Below are 25,640 nucleotides of genomic sequence, written 5' to 3'. Positions count from 1 at the left end.
CCCACTTATTCCTCCTACCACTTCCACCTCACATTTCCCCTCTGCCCGGGACTGCTTCTCAGGCAGCTTGAAGAACCTCAGTTTAGTCACTGGTCTAGCACTCTTTAAGGCCCTCTTCAGTATATTACAGAGTTTATTAAATCACCATATACAATGGAGAAAACTGGTACCCAACTGCTTAAGTGATCAAAATTAACCTCATCAAAAATGGAGCAAAAGAGTACCATGTGCCTCCCGACTGTAACACACAAGATTTCACTTATGTGGTATTCCTGACTCAAGTGAAAGTATCAGACCAACACATATTACAGGATATCCTACAAGTGGTTTCCATTCAAAGGGTCAACATCTTGAAAGATAAAGAAGTGTCTTTAGAAGCAGGAAAAAATATACAGTGGAAAAAAGACCATCTCTTCAATAAATGGTGCTGGTAAAATTGGACAGCTACATATAGAAGAATGAAACTCGACCATTCTCTTACACCATACACAAAGATAAACTCGAAATGGATAAAAGACCTCAACGTGAGGCTGGAATCTATCAATATCCTAGAAGAGAACATAGGCAGTAACCTCTTCGACAACGGCCACAGCAACTTCTTCCAAGATATGTCTCCAAAGACAAAGGAAACAAAAGTGAAAAGGAACTTTTGGGACTTCATCAAGATCAAAGCTTCTGCACAGCAAAGGAAACAGTCAACTAAACAAAGAGGCAACACATGGAATGGGAGAAGATATTTGCAAATGACAATACAGACAAAGGGCTGATATCCAAGATCTATAAAGAACTCCTCAAACTCAACACACTCAAAACAGATAATCACATCAAAAAATGGGCAGAAGACATGAACAGACATTTCTCCAAAGAAGACATACAAATGACTAAGAGACACATGAAAAAATGTTTATCATCATTAGCCATCAGGGAGATTCAAATCAAAACCACATTGAGATACCACCTTACACCAGTTAGAAAGGCCAAAATCAACAAGAGAGTAAACAAGTGTTGGAGAGGATGTGGAGAAAGGGGAACCCTCTTACACTGTTGGTGGGAATGCAAGTTGGTGCATGTAGCCACTTTGGAAAACAGTGTGAAGATTCCTTAAGAAATTAAAAATAGAGCTTCCCTATGACCCTGCAATTGCACTACTGGCTATTTACCCCAAAGATACAGATGTAGTGAAAAGAAGGGCCACCTGTACCCCAATGTTCATAGCAGCAATGGCCACAGTCGCCAAACTGTGGAAAGAACCAAGATGCCCTTCAATAGACAAATGGATAAAGAAGATATGGTCCATATATACAATGGAGTATTATGCCTCCATCAGAAAGGATGAATACCCAACTTCTGTATCAACATGGACAGGACTGGTAGAGATTATGCTGAGTGAAGTAAGTCAAGCAGAGAGAGTCAATTATCACATGGTTTCACTTACCTGTGGAGCATAAGGAACAACACGGAGGACATGGGGAGATGGAGAGAAGGGAGTTGGGGGAAATTGGAGGAGACAAACCATGAGAGACTGTGGACTCTAAGAAACACTGAGGGTTTTGGGGGTAGGGTTGGGGGGTTGGGTGAGCCTGGTGGTGGGTATTATGGAACGCACATATTGTATGGAGCACTGCGTGTGGTGCATAAACAATGAATTTTGGAACACTGAAAAAAAATTAAATTAAATTAAAAAAATAAGTGTCGGGGTGCCTGGGTGGCTCAGTGGGTTAAAGCCTCTGCCTTCGGCTCAGGTCATGATCCCAGGGTCCTGGGATTGAGCCCCACATTGGGATCTCTACTTAGCGGGGAGCCTGCTTCCCTCTCTCTCTCTCTGCCTGCCTCTCTGCCTACTTGCGATCTCTGTCTGTCAAATAAATAAATAAAATCCTTAAAAAAAAAGTTCTTTAAAAAAAATAAATAAGTGTCTTCAGGTTAAAAGAGCCTAGAGATATGATGAATAACTATAACATATGATCTTGGGTCAGGAAAAAAAATGCTATAAAGGGACAGTAGTGGGACAACTGGGAAAACAACTGGGACTGTATATCAAATGATAGTATTCTATCCACATTAAATTTCCTGAATCTGGTTACAGTAATACAGTTACTTAAGACAATGTTCCTGTTCTTAGGGCATGCTAAAGAGTTATGAGGTCTAGAATTGTTCCATCAAATGATTCAGCTAAAAAAACAAATAATTAGAACATTATAGAGAGAAAGCAAATACATATGGAAAAATTATTGAATCTAAGTGAAGGGCATATAGGAGTTGTATTTTTTTTGCAACGTTTCTGTAGCTTTGGAGCTTTTTTTTCAAAATGAAGATTTAAAAAGATCTCCATGTGCATGGTGCTATGGGAGATCTAAACATGGATCAGACAATGGGTCTTGCCTTCCAAGACTAAAGGAAGGCAGATAAGTATGTAAATCACTACTATGAAAAGCAGAACTCACCAAGGCACCTAGGTGGCTCAGTCGGTTAAGTGTCTCCCTTTGGCTCAGCTCATGATCTCAGGGTCCTGGGATTGAGCCCTGTGTCAGACTTCCTGACTTCCTGCTTAGCAAGAGGTCTGCTTCTCTCCCTCTGCCCTCCCTGCAACAGACGCCCCCTCCCCTGGTCCCCACTCTCTCTCTCTCTCTCTCTCTAAAATAAATAAATCTAATCTTAAAAAAAAAAAAAAAAGAAAGATAAGAAAAGCAGAACTCATCAAATGCTACTTGAAAGGTAGAGGTAAAGTGCTCCGAGAGGGCAGTGATCACCCACGCTGGAAGAAGGCAAAGGCTCCACTGGATCGGTTAATACAGTTTAGTGGTTTAGACAGAAGACTTTCGGGTCAGACTGACTTCAAATGCACCTACTGCCACACTTCAGAGCTCTGAGGACTTGGGCAGGTTCCTTAACTCCCTTAAGCTCAGCTCCCTCATCTCTAGAATGAAAATAATAATGCATATCTCAGTAGAGTTGATAAATGAAATAATCTGTGAAGTTTTTAGCACAGTGCCAGGCATGTAATTAACACTCAAGGTTAGCTATTAGTACCATTACTACAACCACTGGGTGGACCTTGAACCTTAGCTTGCATCTAGACGTGAGATGAATGACAAGGCAGATAAAACTGAGGAAAGAGAAGACAACATAAGCAGAGGTGTGTGGGAAGAAAACAGCCAAGACATGCTTTGGCTGGAGGGTGAAATATGTGAAGGGAAAAGAAGTCTGTAGTCAGAGCAGAGATGCTTAACTTAGCTTAAGAAGTCTGGACTTAACCGTGTAATTAAGGGGAGGCATGTCATAGAAAGTATCTAAGCTTTTAGAACGTTTAATCTGGCAAAGGAGTCTACGAATAAACTGACCAGATTCCATGATGACAAACAAGTTTAACTCAATTTCTTGGTTCTGAGAGCCAGAGGTGGTCAAGCAGAGGGTTGGGGAGTAGATATTTTAACCACACAGCAATGAAAATGGAGCAGCTCAGCATTCTCTGCTGTCAACTCCTGGGTGAGGTTCCTGGGCTCAGCTACTTGTTCTGCTAAGAGAGCTTTCACCGGGGAAAGCTGAAGTGGAAAGCAGCGGAAGGCAGTGTCAGTACTCTTCTGTCTTTTCTATCTTCCCTAAAACTAGTAAACTATAAAGAGATTAAGAAGAAAGAGGCCAGGCCCAGAATAAAGAGCCCAAAGATCCCTTAATAAAGTCACATCTCCTCGCCAGGGGCATGGAAAGGGGACAAGATCACGTGAAAGAGGTTGCAAAACACAGGAGGATAATGAATGTTTTAATTTTATTATTTTTACTTTAATAAATGAAGCTTGTGACTGGAAATCTTAAGAACTCTGTTCTGCTCATAAAAATGGGATGTCCTAAGACTAACTGCAATTTAATGATTTATGGAGTTGAAAATCAGTGGCTCTACAAGACCAGACTTCTACTTTCTTTGGCTCAGTATCTGACTCAGTAAAGCTGCCCAACTTAGATTTAGGAAACCCTGTCTAAGTGATGAGGAAAGGGTACACTGGCCAGCTCTTATCCTATAATCTCCAACCCTGGTACCTGCTATCAGCTATGTGTCCGCCTTCTATCCAAACCATATTACTTTCCAACCCTCTAGATCATCTCACAACCTCACATCTCACCAAACTTACCTCCATTCTATCTAACTCTATGTCCTACACCGCAAAATCCAACCTACTAGCTCAACCATTCTTAGCAGACTATCATCTCCTGGCTTCCTTTTTAAGTCCCACTTCCTCCCCCAAAATTATCCTTCTTGACCTGTACCGACTACTGACTGATTAAATCTACTACTGACAGAACTAAACAAGCACCAAGCCCAGAATTACAGGCCTCCCCTAAAACAGGCCAATTGTTCTCAACCCTCTGTGCACATTATAATCTCCTGGAAAACACTGGAAAAATATGGATACTTATGGATCACCCCAGACCAACTAAATGAGATTCTCTAGGAGATAAAAAGATCAACAGACTTGATACCTTCACAATATACAGGGAGAAGAAGGAATGAAAAGAGAGAAGGAAAGAGTAGGAAACAGGGATATAGAGGTTTGAGTTCTAGAATTTAAGAACAAATAATGAAAAGAAAGACATCACACAGCATTAAAAAATAAAGCCTTGAGACAATCTCTTGCTTAGCTATTAACCTAACCTCATTTCCAAAAGCTTTCTTTTTTTTTTTTTTAAAGATTTATTTATTTGTGTGTGAGAAAGAGAAAGAGAGAGAGCAAGTCGCTAGTGTTAGGGCAAGGGCAGATGGAGAGACTATCCAAGCAGTATCCCACCGAATATGCAGTCCCACAAGGGACTCGATTTCATGAGCCATGAGATCAGGACCTGGGCCAAAACCAAGAATCACATGCTTAACTGATTAAGCCACCCAGGCATCCCCAAAAGTCTTTCTATGAACAACACCAAGGATAGGCAGGTCTAGTCAAGCTTCCAGTCAAGGTAATGAGAACACGGTAGAAAGAACTGAGAAAGGACCAGGAACGTGAGAGGGGTGGAGAGATTAGTTTTCAATTCTTGGACAGGGAGCAGAACTGCCACCTTAAAGAACAAAACAGGGGAAAGGTGTATTACAGATTATTCGTTTGACTCAAGCCAAAGTCACTGACATGTTTTCTAAAATATATTCAATTTCAGACACAGACATTGGCATTAATTCTGAAAACACCTCTAGGAAAACTGACCTTGAATGCTATTGGCCTTCACAAGATGGGCACAGTCCATCAGGACTTCCTTTGGAATGTCTTCTATCTTCTCCCCCTGGAACATAAAAATAAACCAGATGGTTCACTACCTTGTGACTGATCAATACCAGAGCACTTAGAGGGCTTTAGTGCCTTACTAGGCACAATTAAAAGCAGAAGCTCTTCACCATATCTCTGAACACTGAAAAATGAAGTCTATATTATGGGAATGTTTGAGAGAAGGCAGTACAAGTAATATGGAAAATAATAATACTTAATAAGTAGGGGAAAGGGGTATAAAAGAAAACCACCAAAATACTAATTGGAATTATGTCTCAGGAACTTTCTCCTCTCTCTTGTTACTTTCTTCTCTTCATTCTTACTTCTGGAAACATTGTAGGGAAATGGTGCCTATTTTTGATAATTAGAAGTCTTCTTTGCTGAGGTCCCTACGACCTTCCTCTCACAGAGATATCTTATGGTCTTGGGTCTCAAATGTCATTTGAGGCAGGTCATCCACCAGCCTTAATTAGGAACCCAGCTCTTGGTGTGTTCGATATAGCCACCCACCCTAACGGAAAAATAATATTGACTCATTTTTCTGTACAGATACTGTAACAAAGGCCAAGCTGAATAAGCAAAGCCATTCCAAAAGAACAAAAATATTTCAAAGGCAGAGCAAGCGGGAATCACCTCAGTGCTGGCTCCAACTAGGCATGGGACTAAAGCAGCACTTCTGTATGGGAATGAAATGTTCTACCTACCCAAATAACGTGAGATAAATTAAGTTTATTCCATGACGCTTCTGAATTTTGTTTTGTTTTGTTTTAAAGTGGGGATCACTCAAATACATGAATTTTGACCAAAAAAATACATGATTTAAGTTTGCCACTACTTCAATGACATACCTCATGCTAAGCAATTCCCTGACCACTTAAAGAAAGGATTCTGAATTTAACATCTTGATAATACAATGTCATTACTAGGACTACCAACCATTACACTAGGCCATTAAATGGTGATAGTGATGCCTTCAGAAGCTTCTAAAATGCATAGAAGGACATTCTGTTCTAAATAAATTCAAATGAGTAAGTAAAAAACAAAAGAGCTACCACTTTTTAAGTAGCCACCATGTGCCAGGCACTAAGTAAACAGTCATATGAAATAGACAGCATTATCTTCACTTTAGCAATGATGAAAATGAACTTTAGCAAGGTTAAGTAACTGGGCCAGGGTCCCCCAAAGCTAGTAAGTGACAGAGCTGAGACAGGCCTAAGGGTTGTAGCAACTGACCCCAGGGTATGGTGCTTTCAGAATTCTTGTGGAAACAGGTTCTTGGTCCTTGATGTTAGGCTATATCCTGATATCCCTTCTTACTACCTGTGTCTGTCACTATGGCTGAAGCAATCTCATCTTTCTGTTGGCTATTTCTAATATACTATGAGAGGACTTAAAACAAACAATCTTTTAGCTTAGCATCATGCATAAAGTCAGAGTGAACTGACTGGAGAAGTCTGAGGTGCTCTCAGTATGTAAATGTCAGAATTGTGACTGTGGGCTTTGTAGCATCTGTGTCAACGAGATAAGAGACCTCTAGATAGGTGAGGGTTTTCTACAGGTTTCTGAAAGTCAAAGAAGCCGAGGAAAAAACATTGCTGAAAATCCATGATCTTCAAGGTCTGGGTTGAACTGAACTGAATTCAACAACCAAAAAGTTAACACATACGATGCTTAGCATGTGCTAGGCATTACTCTAACTGCTTCAGTCATTATTCAGTCATTATTCTAACTGCTCAGCTAATCCTCACAATGGCCCAGGAGGACAGGCACTGTTAGCTCCTTTTACAGATGAGAAAATGGGCACAAGGTGATCTCCTCAAAGTCACACAGCTAGAGAGCCACGGCTCACCTCCAGCAGTCTGGGTCCCCAACCACTTGGTCTGACTCCAGCTCCAACACTCCCTTAGGACCTACTAAGTACAAAAGGCTATGCCATTTACTGCAGATTGAACAGGTAAACTTCCCTAAAGAATATGTATTTTTATAGAACACATGACGTGCTTCCAAAAGAAAATGAAATTAAACTTCTTCTCAAACAAGGGTTAACTGGTGGTAAATGAACTTGGGGCTACCACTATTATTACCATTTCCTGACAAAGCAGAGTCTAAAGGAAAAAAAATTTAATCTGAACCAACGGGAAACTTGGTAACACCATACTCTATTTACTCTACAATTAAAATAGTTCCAAAATGGCAAGAAGTTGCCAAGGAGAATCCAGACTTTTGTTTCAGCACAGAGTTCAATCTTCCTTCTTCCTTTACAACACAGTTCTCAAAAACAAACAGTATAAATAAAGATGGGGCACATTGTTTAACCTTGCTAATAAATTAAGAAATGAATATTATTATAATTATAGTGAAATAGCATCTTATATTTATTAAAAAATTGTCAAAAGATTGCTATTGTTTTTAAGTTATAAAATCCCAGGAAGGATTTGGAAAACCTGTATATATTAGGTAGCATTTTAAACTAGTGCAATTATTTTTAGAGGGCAATATCTTTTGACTTGGTGATTCCATTTCTGAAAATCACTGTAAAAAACTTAATTAAAAGAAAAACAGAAAGTGGTTCATTAAAAAAAAAATTTCTTGTTGGCAATTCATAATGCCAAAAGCCATAAAGAACTCATGTTCTGACAAGAGAGGTTTCATATTAATTGTGGCACAATATCTATCAACTCAAAGCATCCGGTCAAAACAATAAATATGAAATACAGTAAGATGAAAAAGCTTATCAAACTGTCATTTTAAAGAGTAATATAATTAACTAGGGGAACTAACAATTGTTGCATAATACAACAGGATGGAATGTAAACTGAGACAAAAAAAAATCTGAGTGCGTGGCATGACATCACTGAAAGGCATCGGGTAAAAAATGGAGCAGCCTACAAATAACTTTGGAAAACAGTATTTTGACTGGAAACTATAAGGCAAAAAGATAAAAATAATTGCATATAACCACTGTACTTTAGTTGATAAAGTTGTTTTGCATGGGGAGATACCTGAACAGATCTGAAACCACTTGTACAAATAGTGGAGTTGAATAAGCAAATAGATGGTGGATCGTGGGAACCAGGCTTCTTGCTCTGGGAAGGAAGTAACAGAGAAGCAAGGAGAAAAGGCTAGAATGGCCTCTGTAATAACAGATTAGTCAGAGACATCAGTATGAGCTCATGTTTAGCTTAAAATAGATAAAAATGGAGACACAGAAACAAATGTTCGTAGGAATTACTAACATGTGTTAGTATACAGACATGTAGTTCCTAGCTCTGTAGCTGATGTATACATACATGTAGTTCCCAGACCTCGGAGAGGGCCTAGAAGCAACGACACTCCTGGAGCAGTGAGTACACCACATCCAGACTTGGCTTCTAAGTACCATTCCCCAATAAAAGGAATCAGCGCTCCTTGGAGAAAGGGCTGATTCTAGGACTGTGCAGGGAAAATACAAGACAAGTCCACAGCATCTTAGCGAGCCAGAAAGTAAGCAAATGCTCAAAAACAAAAGGATGGGAGCATATCAAAGGAACATAGAAGCCAGGCTGAAAGAGCTCTGACCGAAGCTGGGACGATTTCAGCAACCAAAGAACACAGAACTGGTTTATAACCCAGAGTATAAAATAAACATATGAATCCACAGTGATACAAATAAATTACTGTATTAAATATACAGGGGAGAAGAGGTAAATCTTCCTTATATATGTAAATATTCCACCCACTGCAAGAAGTAGAGCTTAATTCCATCCCCACCCCCTTGAGTATGGGCTGGACTTGATGACTTGTTTCCAAATAACAGAGTATGGAAGCGGGGAGAAAAATAACACTCCAGTGGGCAAACCTCGCAAACACTGGCCTGGCCAGGAGATGAAGGTTAGCCACATCAGTGCTAAGTTCTATCAATGCATGTACCCTTGACATGATGTGATGAGGAGGGCGCTCCACTTTTGTGCTATTTCTTCCTCCAAAACCCAGAACTCCAGTCATGAGGAAAACATCAGATAAACTCAAATTGAGTGACGTTCTGTCAAGAACCTGGCCAGTGCTTCTTAAATTGTCAGGGTCATGAGAAATACGGAGAGTCTCACATTTTCAGTGTGAAACTGCCACGTATGAGAGCCTAGGCAGATGTGACCATGAAACACAGTGTGGGACACTGGGCTGGTTCCTGGGACAGAAGGAGGACATTAATGGAAAAACTGGTGAAATCAAAATAGTCTAGAGTTTAGTTAATATAATGTACCAATGTTTGTTTCTTGGTTCTAACCAATCTGCCATAGTCATGTAAGATGTTCACAATGAGGGGAAAATAGGCATGGGGTCTAGGGGAACTCTGTGCTATCTCTGCAACTTCTCTCTAAAGCTAAAATCATTTCAAAGTAAGAAATTAAAAAAAAAAAGTAATACACATAGCAAGTATAACACCCTTTGATTCAACTGTATAAAATGTAATATATGAATGTAAAGATATTAGAAAAATAGCGCTTTTATGTTACTAGGAGACACTGCATTTTTTTTCCCTTTACTATTCTAATGCTGTTTTAAACATCTCAAAGAAGCCCCTGATAACTGGGAACATCAGTCCTCAGTGAGGCAGGAGAATCCCATGAGTGTGAGAAAAAGGAACCACACATGATCTCCACAGGAAAAGACAGAGGTCCAGAATTGTCAACTGAAATGAAAGGGAGAGGAAGCCGAGGTGACACACCACACAGCTGAACTGGCAGGATAATTACGCCAGTCAGGGCAGTGGTTCTAGCTGGGGTATATGGATGATGCCCCCTTCCAAGTATCCAAAAATCACCAGACTTTCCCTTAAGTGATGTTCTGGGTCAGGGCTAAGACATCTCTTCATTTGCTCATTTTCCAACTGTTGTACATATTTATTACTTTAAGCAATTTAAACTGCAAAAAAAAAAAAAAAAAGGACAGAGGACAAGATAGGATGTTCATCCCCAGAGAAAAAGTCAGAGTCCACGTTTAAATCCAGTTACCTTATGTAATCGAAGGTATACATGAGCCGAAGAGAGTTTGTCCACATGAAACCTACAAAGAATGAAAACCACTTTTAGCAAGAGGTATAAGACAACCATCTCCTCAGGCCCCTTGCATTTAAAGCATTCCAATCCAGAAAGTATTAACTCAGTGCTTACCACATGCCAAGCACCACAGGGAGTATAAAACACAACCACCGCCTCTAAAGGCACTATCAACTGGGAGAGGTAAGATAAACATGACAAGTTCTGCAGCTGTGTGAGACGAAGTGCCAAGATGAAGATCAGAGAAATGGAAATACCCTGGAAAGGGTGATTTTTCCAGTGAGAAAGAGCTACCCATGACCAAAGGCTTCTCTGAAGGACTGAGGTTTAGAGAGCCCCTGAAGGAAGCAGAGGACTTAGAGAAACACAGGGAAAGGAATTTCAGGTGAGGAGAGAAGGGAATGAAAGACATCATCAAGACTGTGGTGTTGCAAGCCTGGGAGACTGGTAGGACCACAGTGGGAGATACTTTACAGTTGAAGAAGACACCAGCTTGGGAAAAAAGATGAGAGGTTTGGTTTAAGACATCCTAAGTTTCAAGGCATGGCAAAACAATCCAAAGAGAAGCAAAGAGTTGGAAGAGTCATAAAATGGGTCAGACTAACAACTCATCCTACCCTCACATCTGGCAATGGCCCTAATACAGGCCTTCTCGGAAAGCATTGGGCGTACCCTTTATGATACTGTCCTAAAAACATTTGGAATGTGCTCCCATCTCAAAGTCCCAAATAAAACCTTACCTTTTATTAAGGCTCTATCACCCGCCAAAATAATGAAATCTTTCTAAACTTAATCCCTTTCTCACCTAGTCTAGTGTTTAAGGTTTTCATATTTATAATTCACCAAATAAAGTTGACTTTCTCTCTTTTTAACATCCAGAGATGCCCCCAGGATTCTAGCACCAAACAACAGTAACACATGATGGTCACTTTGGGATTCTGTTAACTTGAATTGTCTCTTCCTTAGTCCATAACGTCACGGGCTGTAGCCTTTTCAGTAAAAACCTAAGGAGGTTCCACTGCATCCCATTATGTATTTCTTAAGACATTTTCTTAGCATTAATGTATCTTTCAGAAGTGAAAACAGTCACACATTCACACCTAGAACAAGATGCAGACAGCGTGATTCTACATAAATGTTAAGATTATGGTGTTCCTCATATTCTTTTCAACAAATTAAGCATCTTGTTGGTCACTGTGGATACAGAAAAATAGTACACATTTTTGGTAGTCAATGATGACTCTAAGTTTTTTTTTTTTTTTTAACTTTCTATTTTTTTTAAAGATTTCATTTATTTATTTGACAGAGAGAGAGAGCTCACAAGCAGGCAGAGAGGCAGGCAGAGGGGGAGGGGAAAACAGGCTCCCTACTGAGCAGAGAGACTGATGCCTAAGGATGCCTATGCCAGGTTCGATCCCAGGACTCTGAGATCATGACCTGAGCCAAAGGCAGAGGCTTAAACCATTGAGCCACCCAGGCGCCCTCTAGGTTTTATTTTTAACCATTACTGCTAGCCAGAAGTGGATATTGATTTTGCCCCAACTGGTTCATTTACTCATTTGCATTCCCATATAAAAGATTGCTACTGATTATCGTCTTCAGCTTGGCCTTTTCCACTGGGAAAAAAATGTGTTTTTGCAAATCTAGAAATTCTCTATCTCATTACTCTTTTTCAGAATCTTAGGAAAGACTCCATTAGGAAGCAAGTTCAGCTGAGAAGTAACTCCTCCCATTCCAACTTGTTTTAAACCACTTCTCCACTCACAACTTTCTCCCACATACACACAGTAGTTTAATTGTATTCTGATTTCCCTTAAGAAAAGGTCTTTCATATGGAATTTTGTCAAAATAAGTACACAAATAATTCAATGTATATCTAATCCCAAAACCCACACGGGAATATATCACTGCTGATACACAGACCAATTCCACACTGGTAGGTTAACCGCTATGAGGGCACAGGGAATGCAGGGAAATACAGGGCTTGGTTGAACTGTAAAAACAAACAAAAAAAACCCCCAAAAGCCAGCTCTACAAGTTTCCTTTAAAAAACCTTTCCAAACCTTCTAAAATGTTTACTCCAAAAAGTTTCAATTATGCCCCGCAGTTCCCTAGTTCCTTCTTGTCCTTGTTATCTTCCTCTCTCTTCATCCCTGTTTTCTTTACTGAATGCAAAGACTAGAAAGCTCAATAAATGAGCCTCAATGACTGGGAGATGCAGAGATACAGACCCTCACAACTGAGTCATTTAACTCCTCAAAGTGGGGTCCCTGGAAATAGTGTTCACTAGGGCGTCTGGAGGCAAACTATTTCTATTTTTCTATTTTCTTTTGTTTAAAGATAAACCCAGTTCCATTCTCATTTAGTCCCGGGAAAATCCTTTGCTTAAAGGTGCCTCAGAAGGTTTTCTGGTATAAACTCAAGTAAAGTTCCAAAGTGTACCTTGGAGAGACACAGGTTGGAAAAATCACCTTGGAATGCTGATCAACTGAATCATTCCTAGCATGCTGAGGAATGTTCCCAGGATTGCCAAGACAGTCCTGAAACTGAGGGCTGGCTATTCCACCTTACATTAGGCCCCGAATAGCTTCTGAAAGTAAAAGTCCATCACTTCCAACAGCAGTCATTAGTCTCAAGAGTTGGTCAAGATGGGTATCAAGGTATCTAAAGACATTAATTTGGTTAAATAGCATTCCAGGAGAGAGTAAACCATAATGAAATAAAAAACTCAACTCAGAACACATAGGGCATAGAAATTTCTCTTCCATGTATTTAATTTTTTAAAAAATTAAGGTAAAAGGCTATGGTAAATTGACTTCCGTGGTACATCTGAACACTCTGAATATGGCACCTTTACTAGGCAAGTATTTACACCTCAAACGTAATGTTAGAAATGACATGTTAGAAATTCACAGCAGATAATTACATAACAGAGGCAGCCATTCTCATCTCCCTTGACAGGATCTGGAGCTCTTTGGGTTTTAAGGACAACTGAAATAAGCCAGCTCAGTGATACGTCCTCAAAATGGAGATACCAGAATGCAGTTATTATGGAAAAATGTCCAGTAGAGATGACTGCTAGAGAGGCAGAAAGTTAATCAGGAAGTTAACAAATATTTATAGGACATGTACCACAGGCCAAGTGCTATGGTAGGTAATGGGATGGGATAGTAAGTAAAGTGATCATTGTCTTCATGAGGCATATAATCTAGAGTTCCAGAAAGGTAAGCAGTACTCAATCCAAAAGCCCCTTGGCAATGCACACTGCCCACCTGAGGTAAGGGGGAACCAAGCAGTGTCTACCTTGAGGACCCCTAATATTTGAGTTCAGAAGACAGGCCACTGTGCTGGAAGAAGGGGGCAGATTGGAGAAAAAAAAAAGACTTTAAAATTCCTCAGGTTTATAGTGCCTCCTGGTTCCTGGAGTGTGGACTTCAGAGAAGACAGACAGGAAAGCATTTCCTCTCAGTCATGAATTACCCCCTCCATCATGGGGTAGACTGAAGCAAGAGAGGAGGCGCCCTTTGGTGGGTTCCTGCAGCTGGGCCTGGGGGTTCTGAGGATGGCCACCTCTGGGGGGAGCTTAGGTTAACCTCTGTGCAATAATTTTCCTATTAAATGTCCAATGCTGTCCACTTTATTGAAACTGAAGCAGCCCTTCTAAAAAGTATCTAACCTCTGTCTCTCTAGGGAATTGAGTCAAGGATCCAGGCCCACACTTGGGAGAAAGGAGGTCCAGAGAGAGCTGCAGCAATGGCCCGAGGGAGGAAGGAAGTCACCCTTAGCCAGAGAGCAGCAGCTGAAGGGAAGAAAAAAGTTGGTACTTCAGAACTCGAGCCAGCTGGGGAAACAGCAACAACCAGAGCACATCTGTTCAGTCTCCCAGAGCCTTAGTTTCTTCATCTGAAAATGGGTATAATACCAGTAACTCTTTTACAGGGTTACCGTGAAATTAAAGGTATTAATAAAGTAAACACCTACCAGTACTTGGCATATAGTTAGGTATTCAATACGTGTTCGTTATTACTATCATTAAAGCAAATAGGATCTGTGTGCTTATCTTTAGGGACAGCACTGTGGGGAGGGGCGGTGTTTGTGGAGTTGTGGAGACCATACCCTGCTCTATATATAGAGTTAGGCTCCAGGAGAGACACATCACGAGAGTAGAAGCTGAAGACAGAAAAGGAACTCAAACTGAGCCCAACAGTGTTATGTGAAAGTCATGGGAGTCCATGTCCTCCTAAAAGGTTCAAGGTCTGAGAGGTAGAAACGCCCATATGGCATTCTAAGGCAGTCAGAAAAAGAAAAGAATTCAACTAAAATGAAGGAGTTTTTTGATCATTGGTCATCATCCTTTGGGCTGGGTTTTGTGAGCAGCAAAAATAATCTTGGAAGGAGGTGAAGAAAGTAATTATTATGCTTTAAATTTCCAGAAAATATTTTAAAGAGGGAGGAGAGGCTGGATCCAGATGGTGCTAACCTCATGAGGGAGTTGGAAAGACAAAGGGAAGCCAGACTCTGTTTTCTTTAAAGTGGGACCTGGTCAGATGCTCTATCTATTCCACCTCCAGGGAAGCTTCTATTTTCCTCATTGCAACTTGTGAGGCCCTCACCCATCCTTCGTCCTTTCAGGAAGAATGGTCTGAGTGTGTGAGTGAGGTGGTCTCATTAGCCCACTATGAGAAGACACACATGAGGTTAAAGTAAAGCCTAGGTTCCAGAGGCCTCTGTGGTCATCCCTAGTTTACACGGCAATTGTAAATGAGGGGAGCTGGCAGGCAGCTACTTACCACTGACCATTCATAAACAAAATGCAAAGCGTAAGTTCTAGGTTTCAACATAAAGATCAGGTGGGCTGGCCAAATCTAAAAAAGTAAACAAGGCATAGAAAGCAGAAGCAAAATTATTTCTTACCAAATATCTTCAGGCCAGCCATGCTTTATTAGATCTTCATCTATAGTGAGAAACAAGAAAACAAAGAAAAGGTTAAAAAAAAACCTGTCAAATGAAAATATGCCAGAGTTTACAGTAAGCTGGGGAGTGGAGAAATACCAAGCCTTTCCACAACCGTTTCTTTCCCTTAATGGAGGAAAGAGTAATTCAGAGAGGCTATGATGCTTGAAAACACAGGAAAAAGAAAAATATAAAAATGGTTTTTACAACTGGGCCATGATAATTGTTATTATTTTTATAATAACACTTCTAAGAAACTTCAAAGATACTTCTATTAAAAGGCAGTAAAACTGCAAATCAGAGCAGCTAAGAAGTTAGATGAGGTCTTACAAAATTGATGCACTGTAAGAAATTTATTTGTTAAAATGGTTTTGCTAATCAGCGGACCGCATTTTACTTTTTAAAAAAGACCTCTCAGTTATAAAATTGTAGAACATTAGAAGATGCAACAACCACCAGAAGTATAAAAAAGGAAATTAAAATCACCTAAAATTCTGTCACATACAAAAGAAAAATAAAATAGAAGAAATAGCTAGAAATTAAAACTGTCTCTCTGGGATGGAACATGGGTGTTGGAAAGGATAGGGTGAAAAACAAATGTTTTTATGATACGCATTGTTACTATTTGAAGTTCTAAGCTATGTATTTGTTAGATCAAAGTAAAATAAAAAATGAAAAAGTTCTTTGGAAACAATGACTAGTTAATTCTATCACGTGAATAAACTTTTCTACTGTTCACATTTGGACTATTTTTAATTATAAATGCTTTAGTAAATATTTTTAAAATAAATATGTCCATATTCCTGATTATTTCCTTCAAGCATATTTATAAAAGGTGAATTATTCCTTCAAAATGTATACTTTTACATTTTTAAGGCTAATGATACATTATCACTACAGAAAAATAATATCAATATACACTTCCAATAGCCACATTAATAATTAGAAACTAATTGTGTTTAATACAAAAGCATTATTTAAAGTATTAGACACAAGGTTAAAAACTGTAAGGTAAACACAATGATTAATGTGATGATTTAAAATGTACCCAAGAAAGTATAATCTAACTTGAAAGGGGTATTCATTTTCCAGAAAAACAAAGGGATGATAAATCTTGGATGAGGGTACTCTTAAGATACTGCAGACACGGGGCGCCTGGGTGGCTCAGGGGTTAAAGCCTCTGCCTTCGGCTCAGGTCATGATCCCAGGACCCTGGGATCGAGCCCCACATCGGGCTTTCTGCTCAGCGGGGAGCCTGCTTCCTCCTCTCTCTCTGCCTGCCTCTCTGCCTACTTGTGATCTCTGTCTGTCAAATAAATAAATAAAAATCTTTAAAAAAACAAAACAAAAAAACTGAGAATATTTAAAAAAAAAAAAAAGATACTGCAGACACCATAAATTTTCTGAAGGGCTTCCTACTAGCTTAAATGGGAAGCTGAGCCAATAGCCAACAAGTAATCAAAAAAAGTAAAGGGAAATACAAAAACCTCTTTCCCTCAGTCAGGCCATGTTTGGCTCCCTGGTGACACCTGCTGGCTAATAAGAAGAAAACATCTGAAAGCTTTTCAGTAAAAGAAAATTATTCAATTAAAAATTCACTTATGTTCCACGTAGTCACTTGTCTGAAGTCATCAAGGCTGTTAGAAATAAGTATGGAGTGCTAGGAGCACTAGAGAATGGGGTGTTTTAAAAATTTAATATTTTCATACAAAGCTGACTAGGAAAACGGGCACTTCCAAATAACTCCAAATGGTCGTGGGGAAAAAATGTTCTATACATAGATTTCTTTCTACATACATTTTAAGGACAGCAAAACACCACTCCAGTGGCTTCTGGAAAGAATCTAAATTTACAACTGTAGAATCTAGATTTATGTCTGTAGATATAAATCTGTACATAAAAATTTCTACAACGGACATTCCTTTAAATGGGCTACAATCAAGCCCATCCTAACCCCTCCTTCTCCACGAAGCCTTTCTGGTTCTCTCCCAATCACACCTACTCTCTGCCCCTCTACTGCTACAGCATTTACTCTTACTGCTTCAGTGAACCCATATTTTTTTTTTTTTTAGATTTTATTTATTTATTTGACAGACAGAGATCACAAGCAGGCAGAGAAGGAAGAAGAGAGAGAGAGGGGGAAGCAGGCTCCCCGCTAAGCAGAGAGCCCAACTCCGGGCTTGATCCCAGAACCCTGGGATCATGACCCGAGCCGAAGGCAGAGGCTTTAATGCACTGAGCCACCCAGGAGCCCCTAACCCATACTTTTTTAAATAGCCTTCATTTTTAAGAGCAGTTTTTAGATTCACAGCAAAATATCATTATTTGTTTTTGTGTGTACCTCTCCACCTTTAATGCTGCGAAAGCAAAGATTACATGTTCCCCTTCAGCTACTCAGAGAGTGTGGCATGTGGCCCCATGCAGATCAGCCCCAGCAAATAGTAAACTAAAATGGAAGGAAAAGAGAGACATGGTGGGACTGTCCCTGGCACAGCTGCCTTGGGTGGTGTCAATGGGAAGCAGTATCAATGCAGTCCTTCGTTGTAAGAAATAAAGTTTCCCACTCAGAGTCATACAGTGCAAAACCCACACAACCGTACAGAGCAGCTCTCCTTTAGGTGTTTCTCAGTAACCTAAGTCTTGGGCTTGCATCCTTAATGTAGTAGAAAGAAAAGTAGATTTGATCAGGTGTGGATCTATATCTAGTGTAGGTAACCAGGACTGGTTCTAACTGTGCCTCCTTGCTCAATGTACTACAAGGAGACAGCATCCCCTTCTCAGCCACATTCATCAGGAGGATGCTATGAAAAAAAATAAAAATTACCTATGATCATGTAAGTGTTACTAAGAGAAATAGAAAACTCGAGTATTAATATACAGCAGATTGCTTCTCCATAACTCACACCAGAGACAATGTCATAAATTCATTATAAGGAAAAACTGTTTAAAAATTATTTTATTCCGGGGCACCTGCATGGCTCAGAGGGTTAAGCCTCTGCTTTCGGCTCAGGTCATGATCTCAGGGTCCTGGGATGGAGCCCCGCATCAGGCTCTCTGCTCAGCAGGGAGCCTGCTTCCCCCTCTCTCTCTCTGCCTACTTGTGATCTCTCTCTCTCTCTCTGTCAAATAAATAAATAAAATCTTTAAAAAAAATTATTTTATTCTGTTGTTTTTGTTTTTGTTTTTTTTTGTCTTGGATGGGATGTAATAGTCTTGCTTATTCTCATTCTGCTTTATGCAACCAGTATTATTGCAAAGTTCTAAACCATTTATACAGATCTGATTAATAACTATATGTATTTACACAGCTATTACTGTATCACATTATATATTTTATATATATTACATTGTATGTTATATTAGATATGTGTATATGTTAACTATAGTTCTATATCTATATATACTACAGTAATATATAACATTACTGTTCTCTGGCATTTTTTCATTTTTGGCTTTATTAATTTCATTCATGTCAAATGTCTCATACTGAAGAATGTTATACTTGCCTCTTTTAAAGAATCAAGTTTAAACTGTTGTCCATTTCAAACTGCACCTGGAACAGACTGATGGTTTTGGGGGGTGGAATAAAGCAATATCTGGAGGTTAAAGAAAAGTAATTGGAGGGAACTGGCCAGCTCTCAGAGTCCTGAGGTGGTCACCCAGCCATGGAGCAGTCCCAGGAACAAGAGGAGCTGGTTCTGGGGAGCTAAAAAAGCTCCATCGGTGACCCCTACCATTGCTGAGCGCCCACTCCAGGCCAGGTGCTTTACTCAGGCTCTTTATTTAACCCTCACACCCCTGCAAGGCAGACACTGGCCCATGATCCTCTTTGTACACCTCAGCAATGTGAGGTTCAGAGAGGTGAAGTGACTACAGCCAGTCTGCTAAGAGCTCACATTTTAACCCACATGGGCTTGAATTCAGAGCGCTCTTTTCCAAAACATGACACAACCCCTGTGAGAAGAGCCACTGTGTATTCTCCAAGCTTGAAGAAGAGGGGTTCTGTCGGGTCTCCAAGCTCCCCTGCTGCATATCTTTTCTTCCTCAGCTCAGGGCTGTCAACTCCCTGCTCCACAGCAAGAAAGCTCACCTTCGCTTTCGTTTCCCTCCTCACTCGGGCAATCAGAAGGCCACATCCCTAAAGTGGTTTTCCCCTTTAAACTTTAGTTTACATTGATTAGTGGGTCAAAAAATTAATATAGCTGGTTGAGTCTAGCTTCGTAAAAATTAAACAAAACAAAAAAGAGGGCACAGCAAAAAGTATGGGCATTTTTTGTAAATTTTTGTTTTAGTTACATCGATGTGTACAGTGTGGAATAATATATTTCATTCTGAGGAGAGTGATCAACAAAGTTTGAAAAAATAATGTTAACATTTTGTAACTCAAAAAGAGCCATCTTCAGCCTCAAAAATCCTAAAAGTATATTTCCTCTATTCTTAAATGTGGTAAAAACATACAGAAAATGATCTTTACAACTAAGTCACACATGATTTTTACTTGATATAAATTAGCACAGGTTAACCTCTGATTCCTATCACCTTACATTAGACGATACCACAAAACTCTTAGTAAAAGTTAAGTTTCTAATCAGCAACAAGTGGTCCAATAGACCCAATATTATTTGATATAATTAAATCCTAGGAAAGTTAACCCACTGGAGTGCCTTATAATGGACTTAATTAGTAGTAATTAGCTGAAAACTCATATCTGACCAACCAAGGGGGGTAGGGGAGGAGGCAATTAACACTTACCTGCTGGAAATTTCAAAATCAAATGCTTTTGAAAACTTACTTTCATATTTATCCTTTCCCATGTAAATAGTGTAAGCAGATGAATTAACTAAGACAAAACAAAAATATAAAAAACAGTTAGATAATTTCATCCCCAACAAAACTGCTTCATGGGAAAAATACACAAGAAATACTTCGATTAGGGGTTGGCAACGCATGGCCCACAGGCCAGATTTGGCCCTTTTTTGGAAGCCCGCATGCTAAGAAATGACTTTCACATTTTTAAGGAGTTGAAAACACAAAATGAGGAAGAACAAAGCTACAGAGACTGGATGTGGCTCACAAAGTCCAAAATATTTACTACCTGGCCCAAATAGGAAAAGTTTATTGACCCTTATACAATAGATACTTTCCTACTTCCATCAGGGATAGAGTTCAATACAATTCCAGTTCAGCCCTATACTTTTGCCTTCTTCAAAAGAGTAAAAAAACAAACAATTTAACCTTCACCTCAACCATTTAAAAATAGGCTCCTATACTTAGCTGAGTTTTTTCATAATCGTATTTTGGCAATATTATTCTCTTCCAGGTGTGCTGCAAATTATAATGCACTATCCCATTCCGGGGAAAGACAGTTTTTCAATTATCTTCAAAATCAGTGACTGAGCCCTGATTACACATTAGAATCACCTAATTATGTCCCAGGTCCATTAAGACTAACCAAATCCAGATTTCTGGTGGATAAGCAATGGTGTATTTTTTTTTTTTTAAAGGATCTTCAACTATCTCCAATGTGAAGTGAGTGTTAGGAAATACTGCTTTAAACCAAACTGAATATTCTAGATATGGCTTACCTTAGAAATGACATTTGTTTTACTGAGTTAGTGACTTGCCACAGGCATCTTCCATCTGGGGTCAAACAAAAATTTAAGTTTCCGAAATTGAAATTCTGTCTGGGCACTGGGTTTCCAAGCTAGTCTACCAAAACTTGTTTGACCCCATCTGGATCTAAACTCCTGAGTTAATAATAAGTCACTGGGCCCCCAGTCTGGGCAGCTTGTTGGCTGTCATTCCAGGGCACAAACTAGTACATATGAGTGGAGCTCCGAAGGCCAGAGGCAGCACTCTCACTTATAAATTTTTAAATAAATTGCCTGTACTTTCAGTAATGAGAAACTCCTTAAATTATCAATCATAGTTGCTCTCTTGGGGCGGGAAAATCCCATTTCCTTCAGTTAACTGTTATAAATACCACAACCCAAATTACCTGTAAGTAGCTGAGGGAACTATCTGGAAAAGAGAGAGTATTTGCATTGACTAGTTGACAGAAATACTCATCTATAATTGAGTATTACATTAGCTTGGTAAGGCCTTAGCATAGCCAGAACAGCCATTATAACAAATGCCAGAAGTGCAGGAATAAAACCATTTCAGATTGTCTCTGTACAACTTAGTGTTATTCTATGTGTACACTCTTTGATCCTGTAATGTCACCACTAAGTATACACTGTAATTACTCTATCAAGCAATGACGTTCTTTTTACAATCTAAATACCCATTAATTAAGACTGGTTAAACACGGCAGAACATACATAAACAAAATACGACATACCCACTGAAAACAAAAGGCAGGAATTAAACAACAGTATTTTTGTATACATATGGCAAGATTCAATTTGTAAAAAATGAATATATAGTTGTATATTCAGGTTTACAACCATATGTTTAATATATGCATCTATTTTCTTTATATGTATGAGAAGATATACATATAACTGTTAACAATACTTACCTTGGCTAGCTTGCTTACCAAATATATAGACGGTTTTTTATAATCAGAACGAAAGTAACTTTTCAAATGATTAAAAATGATTAAAATAAAATAAAGCTAAGGCTAAGCCACCTAAATTGTAGCCAAGAGAGTGACAGACCATTGTTTGGATGGTTGACCTATAAAATGAGGTGATAAAGAACATAACTCAAATGCAAACTGAGAGGCATTCTACAAAATAATTCTTCAACAAAAGCGTCCATGAAAGACAAAGACTAAGCAACTGCTCCAGATTAGAACAAGCTGAAGAGTAATGAATGACAACCAAATGCAACAATGATCTGTAATGTTCCTTTGTTATAAATGCATTATTAGGACACCAATGAAAACCAAATAAAAGCTGATGAGTTAGTAGTATTGCTGCAATGTTAATTTCCTAATTTTGATAAGAAATGCTTTTTGATAACAGAAATCTTTGATTTTAGGGGGAAAAAATCCTGAAGTATTTAGGGGTAAAATGTGACTTACCAAAAAATGGCTCAAGAAAAAAAAGTGTGTGTGTGTGAGCACATGCGTGCACACACATGTGGAGAGAGGGAGATGAAGAAAAATAAAGAGGGAAGGAAAGAAAGAAGTTCTAATGTTAGAATTTGGGCGATCTAAGAGGTTATAAAGGAAATCCTTTATTATTTTTGTAACTTTTCTGAAAGACTGAAATTAGTCAAGAGAAAATTTAAAAAAAAAAAAAAAGGAAAATGACTGCTCAGTAAGAAATCTGAAGGAAGTTCCTGTGTATGTTAAGAGGGATAAAGAGAAACTAAATTAAATTATTCTAGTACTTTTGTTATTCTTGCCCAAAGGATAGGGTTGATTAGTATGGAATATAGTCATCTTAAAGGTAGAGGATTCAGGTGTAGCAACCAATCCAACTTTAGAGGCTCTGAGATAATTTCATTATTTACAGATGCAATCAAAAGGTACTAGAAGTGCAGACGGACTTAATGAGCCAAGTGCAGATATTGTGTGGGTCCATAAATCAGATGGTCTTGAATTTGACTGTGGAAATACAGTAAGGCTAATGTTTCATTATTCCATTATGACAGAGCATGAAACACGAATTAAGTCAAAGAGATTTTAGTCAGATACTAATTTTAAAAGGAAAAGCAATAACTTTGTATTGAGATTTCTCCCCATTTAAGAAAAGTTTTTATATAGTAAACCCTAAGTTGTCTGAAAAGCTTGGCAAGTGCTTTCCTGAAGATTCTGTATGTTCAAGTTGATTTCTCTAAGAGAATATGTTGAAGTTTTATTACTATTTTATTGACAAAGTTATCATTTTTCCATTAACTTTGCAATTTTATTTTTAAAAATTTTATTTATTTATTAGAGAGCAAGAGAACAACAGAGAGCCTGCAGGAAGAAGATGGGTAGAGGGAGAGGAAGAAGCAGGACCCCGGGATCATGACCCAAGCTGAAGGCAGATGCTTAACCGACTGAACCATCCAGGTTCCTTTGCAATTTTAAGATTTGCTGCCCAAGTGTGTTTTTGTTAGACTTAAAGGCCAAATATTTTTCCGACAGGAAGCAGTTCTGACCTTATAATGGAAGCCAATGAGGAAAACATGACCCATAATCTGCTAAAACACTGCTCTATTGTGGGCATCTGTGTAAGTACAAATAGTGCTCATAGAATTTAGAATGGCTTTAAGGAGAATAAAGCAGCTAACATAAAATACATGTAGTATCTATAAACCCCACCTGTATTTTTTATTTCATTGTTGGGTTTCTTCTTTGGATACCTATATTGTTGGGAACTCTCATGAGTGGAGAAGCTAAAAAGAGATTGGAGTTAGGACAAAGTCAGCAAACAAAAAAAAGGGAGGATGCAATTAGGGGCTTTTCAGGCTAGAGTGAATTGTTTCTGATAATTTTAATAATATGGGTAAGACAAACCAACTCTATAAGGGCAGACAAATGGCTTATGGCACACTGTCAAGTCTAGACTACTGAAAAAAATGAGATGGGACAGTGTTATGGAATGAGGATGGGGGCAGTCTGTGAACAAATTCCCTGGGCCTTAATGTTCACATCTTTAGAGAAAGTATCACCTTATTCAACAAATGAGGCTGGTTTCGCTTAAGTCTCACGTTTAACAAGCAAGCAGAGAGAGTAACAATAGAATAGTATATGCTGTGACTAAATAAAAAAAATACCTTTATTCAATAAGCATTTATTAACTACTATGAGCCAGGCACTAGACTAGGGAAACAAGGAGATCCTGCCCCTGTCCTCAAGAAGCTTACACTCTAGACTAAGCAGACAGCATCTAATACCAAAGATACACAGGGGGTGTTAAGGGGGTTCCCCAAAGAGGTTTAGCTAAGCAATCTCTGGGTTAGGTTGGGAGGGGCATTTGTAAAAAATGGGCCTGGGCCAGAGCTGTCTTAGGGGAGTTAATGAGATTGATCAGGCAAAAGGAACAACATAAGCACAAGAAACGAGGTCAAGACTAGCATTTCCTGGGAACTAAAAGCACCCTTTCCTTGGCTGCCAAAGACAAATCAGAAACACTATCATGTGTCAAATTTTGAGATCTGGGACATCAACTCTAGCCAATGAGTGGCTGTACCGCCACTCCACGGTTTTTCGTTTTGTTTTGTTTTTTTTACTGTTTTCTGTTGCATTCCAGGACCTACAACGCTATCCTAGAAGGATAAGGCACACTTCCTGGAAGGCAGTGTGGTTGGCAGGTATGCCTCTTCTCTCTCCAAGTGGGTAATTACCAGGACGCAATCAGAATAAAGGTCAAGGAGGTGGAGGTGAGACCAGCGACGGGGGTGTGAAGAAGCCCACAAACTCTGCCCAATTCCAGGTAGCAAAGGGAGGTCTTTCCGAGGAAAAAGACTCCCGGATGCAAAGACAGCAGGAGTGATGGTCCATCTACACTCCCCCAGACCCAGACAAGAGGCACAGGGGGACGACAGGACGGACACAAAGTGGGGACCGAAAGGGCGCAGGAAGAAGCCCCCACTGCCGAGGAGGAGCAGCTTTAAGATGAAGTTCAGGCTGAACAGCCGGGGGTTCCGGCTTCGGAGCCCCGCTGTAGAGCAGGGACGGAGGAGGTCACCGCGCCCACTCACCGCTGTTGCTGGTAAAGTAGAACACCATGATCTCGGCGGCGGCGCAGGGACTCCAGCGCGCAACAGCAGCACTCAACTCGCTAGCTCAGGATACCAGAGAGCGGAGGCCGCCTGTTCCCCGGAACTCCTCGCGCACTTCCGGCGGACGTCGGGTCGTGTCATAACGCCAGCCGTTGGCGCCATCTTTAATCCTGGCGAGTGGGTGAGTGGGGGAAGGGTGCGGGCGGGCTGATAACGTTCATTGGTTTGGGGGTTGAAGAAGGAAAGTAGATGGAGCTGGGACAATTCGTGGTTGGAAAAGGCAGCGAGGAAATTCTGTCCTCTTAAAAGAAAAATACCTTTGGCTGACTTTGCATTTAGAGTCACCACCAAGTGAGCGGTCTTATCTTGAGGCTTATCTGTTGGTTGTTAACTGCTACCCATCACCCCTGATGGGCTCCGGGACAGCAGAAACCACTGCCTCCTTCACAGCCTTCCCTGCGCCAATCACAGTAGCTGGCACGTAGTAGGAACGTTTTATTTTGAAATGAACCCAAATGCTTTCACTATTCATATTCATAGCTCCACCACTTACAAGGCGTTTGTTGGCCACATTCTGTGCTTCACTCACCTGATCTGCAAAATGAAGATGAATACAGCAACTAATTCATAGGTTACTTTTCCAAGGTGAAGTAAGTTAACAGGTGTAAATGGTTTAGAACATAGTGAACGGTTAACTAAACTGATTTGTTAATGATATTCCCCAGAGGCATATGCTTCT

The 25,640-nt window shown here is 39.7% G+C and overlaps 1 protein-coding gene across 2 annotated transcripts in view; it reads right to left on the bottom strand.

The window, feature by feature from the left end:
* The window catches only part of CCDC25 (coiled-coil domain containing 25), a 40,797-nt gene extending 15,787 nt beyond the window's left edge, over positions 1-25,010 (bottom strand). Inside the window, exons 1-6 of one of the 2 annotated variants that reach the window (XM_080796442.1) lie at positions 24,881-25,000; positions 20,031-20,078; positions 15,200-15,239; positions 13,962-14,084; positions 10,241-10,292; positions 5,190-5,265 (exon numbers count right to left, since the gene is read on the bottom strand). In XM_080796442.1, the coding sequence (XP_080652568.1) occupies positions 5,190-5,229 (40 nt within the window). In that variant the 5' untranslated portion in view covers positions 5,230-5,265; positions 10,241-10,292; positions 13,962-14,084; ... (1 more) ...; positions 20,031-20,078; positions 24,881-25,000. Of the gene's footprint in view, positions 1-5,189; positions 5,266-10,240; positions 10,293-13,961; positions 14,085-15,199; positions 15,240-20,030; positions 20,079-24,880 lie in introns of both variants that reach the window. The other variant, XM_080796441.1, reaches the window with a different exon arrangement.
* Positions 25,011-25,640: the final 630 nt, after the last annotated feature.

This window comes from Martes martes (genome assembly GCF_963455335.1).
Source record: "Martes martes genome assembly, chromosome: 2".
Lineage (NCBI taxonomy): Eukaryota > Metazoa > Chordata > Mammalia > Carnivora > Mustelidae > Martes > Martes martes.
The sequence above is the reverse complement of the archived record's forward strand: the minus strand, read 5'-3'. Positions and strand labels throughout refer to the sequence as shown.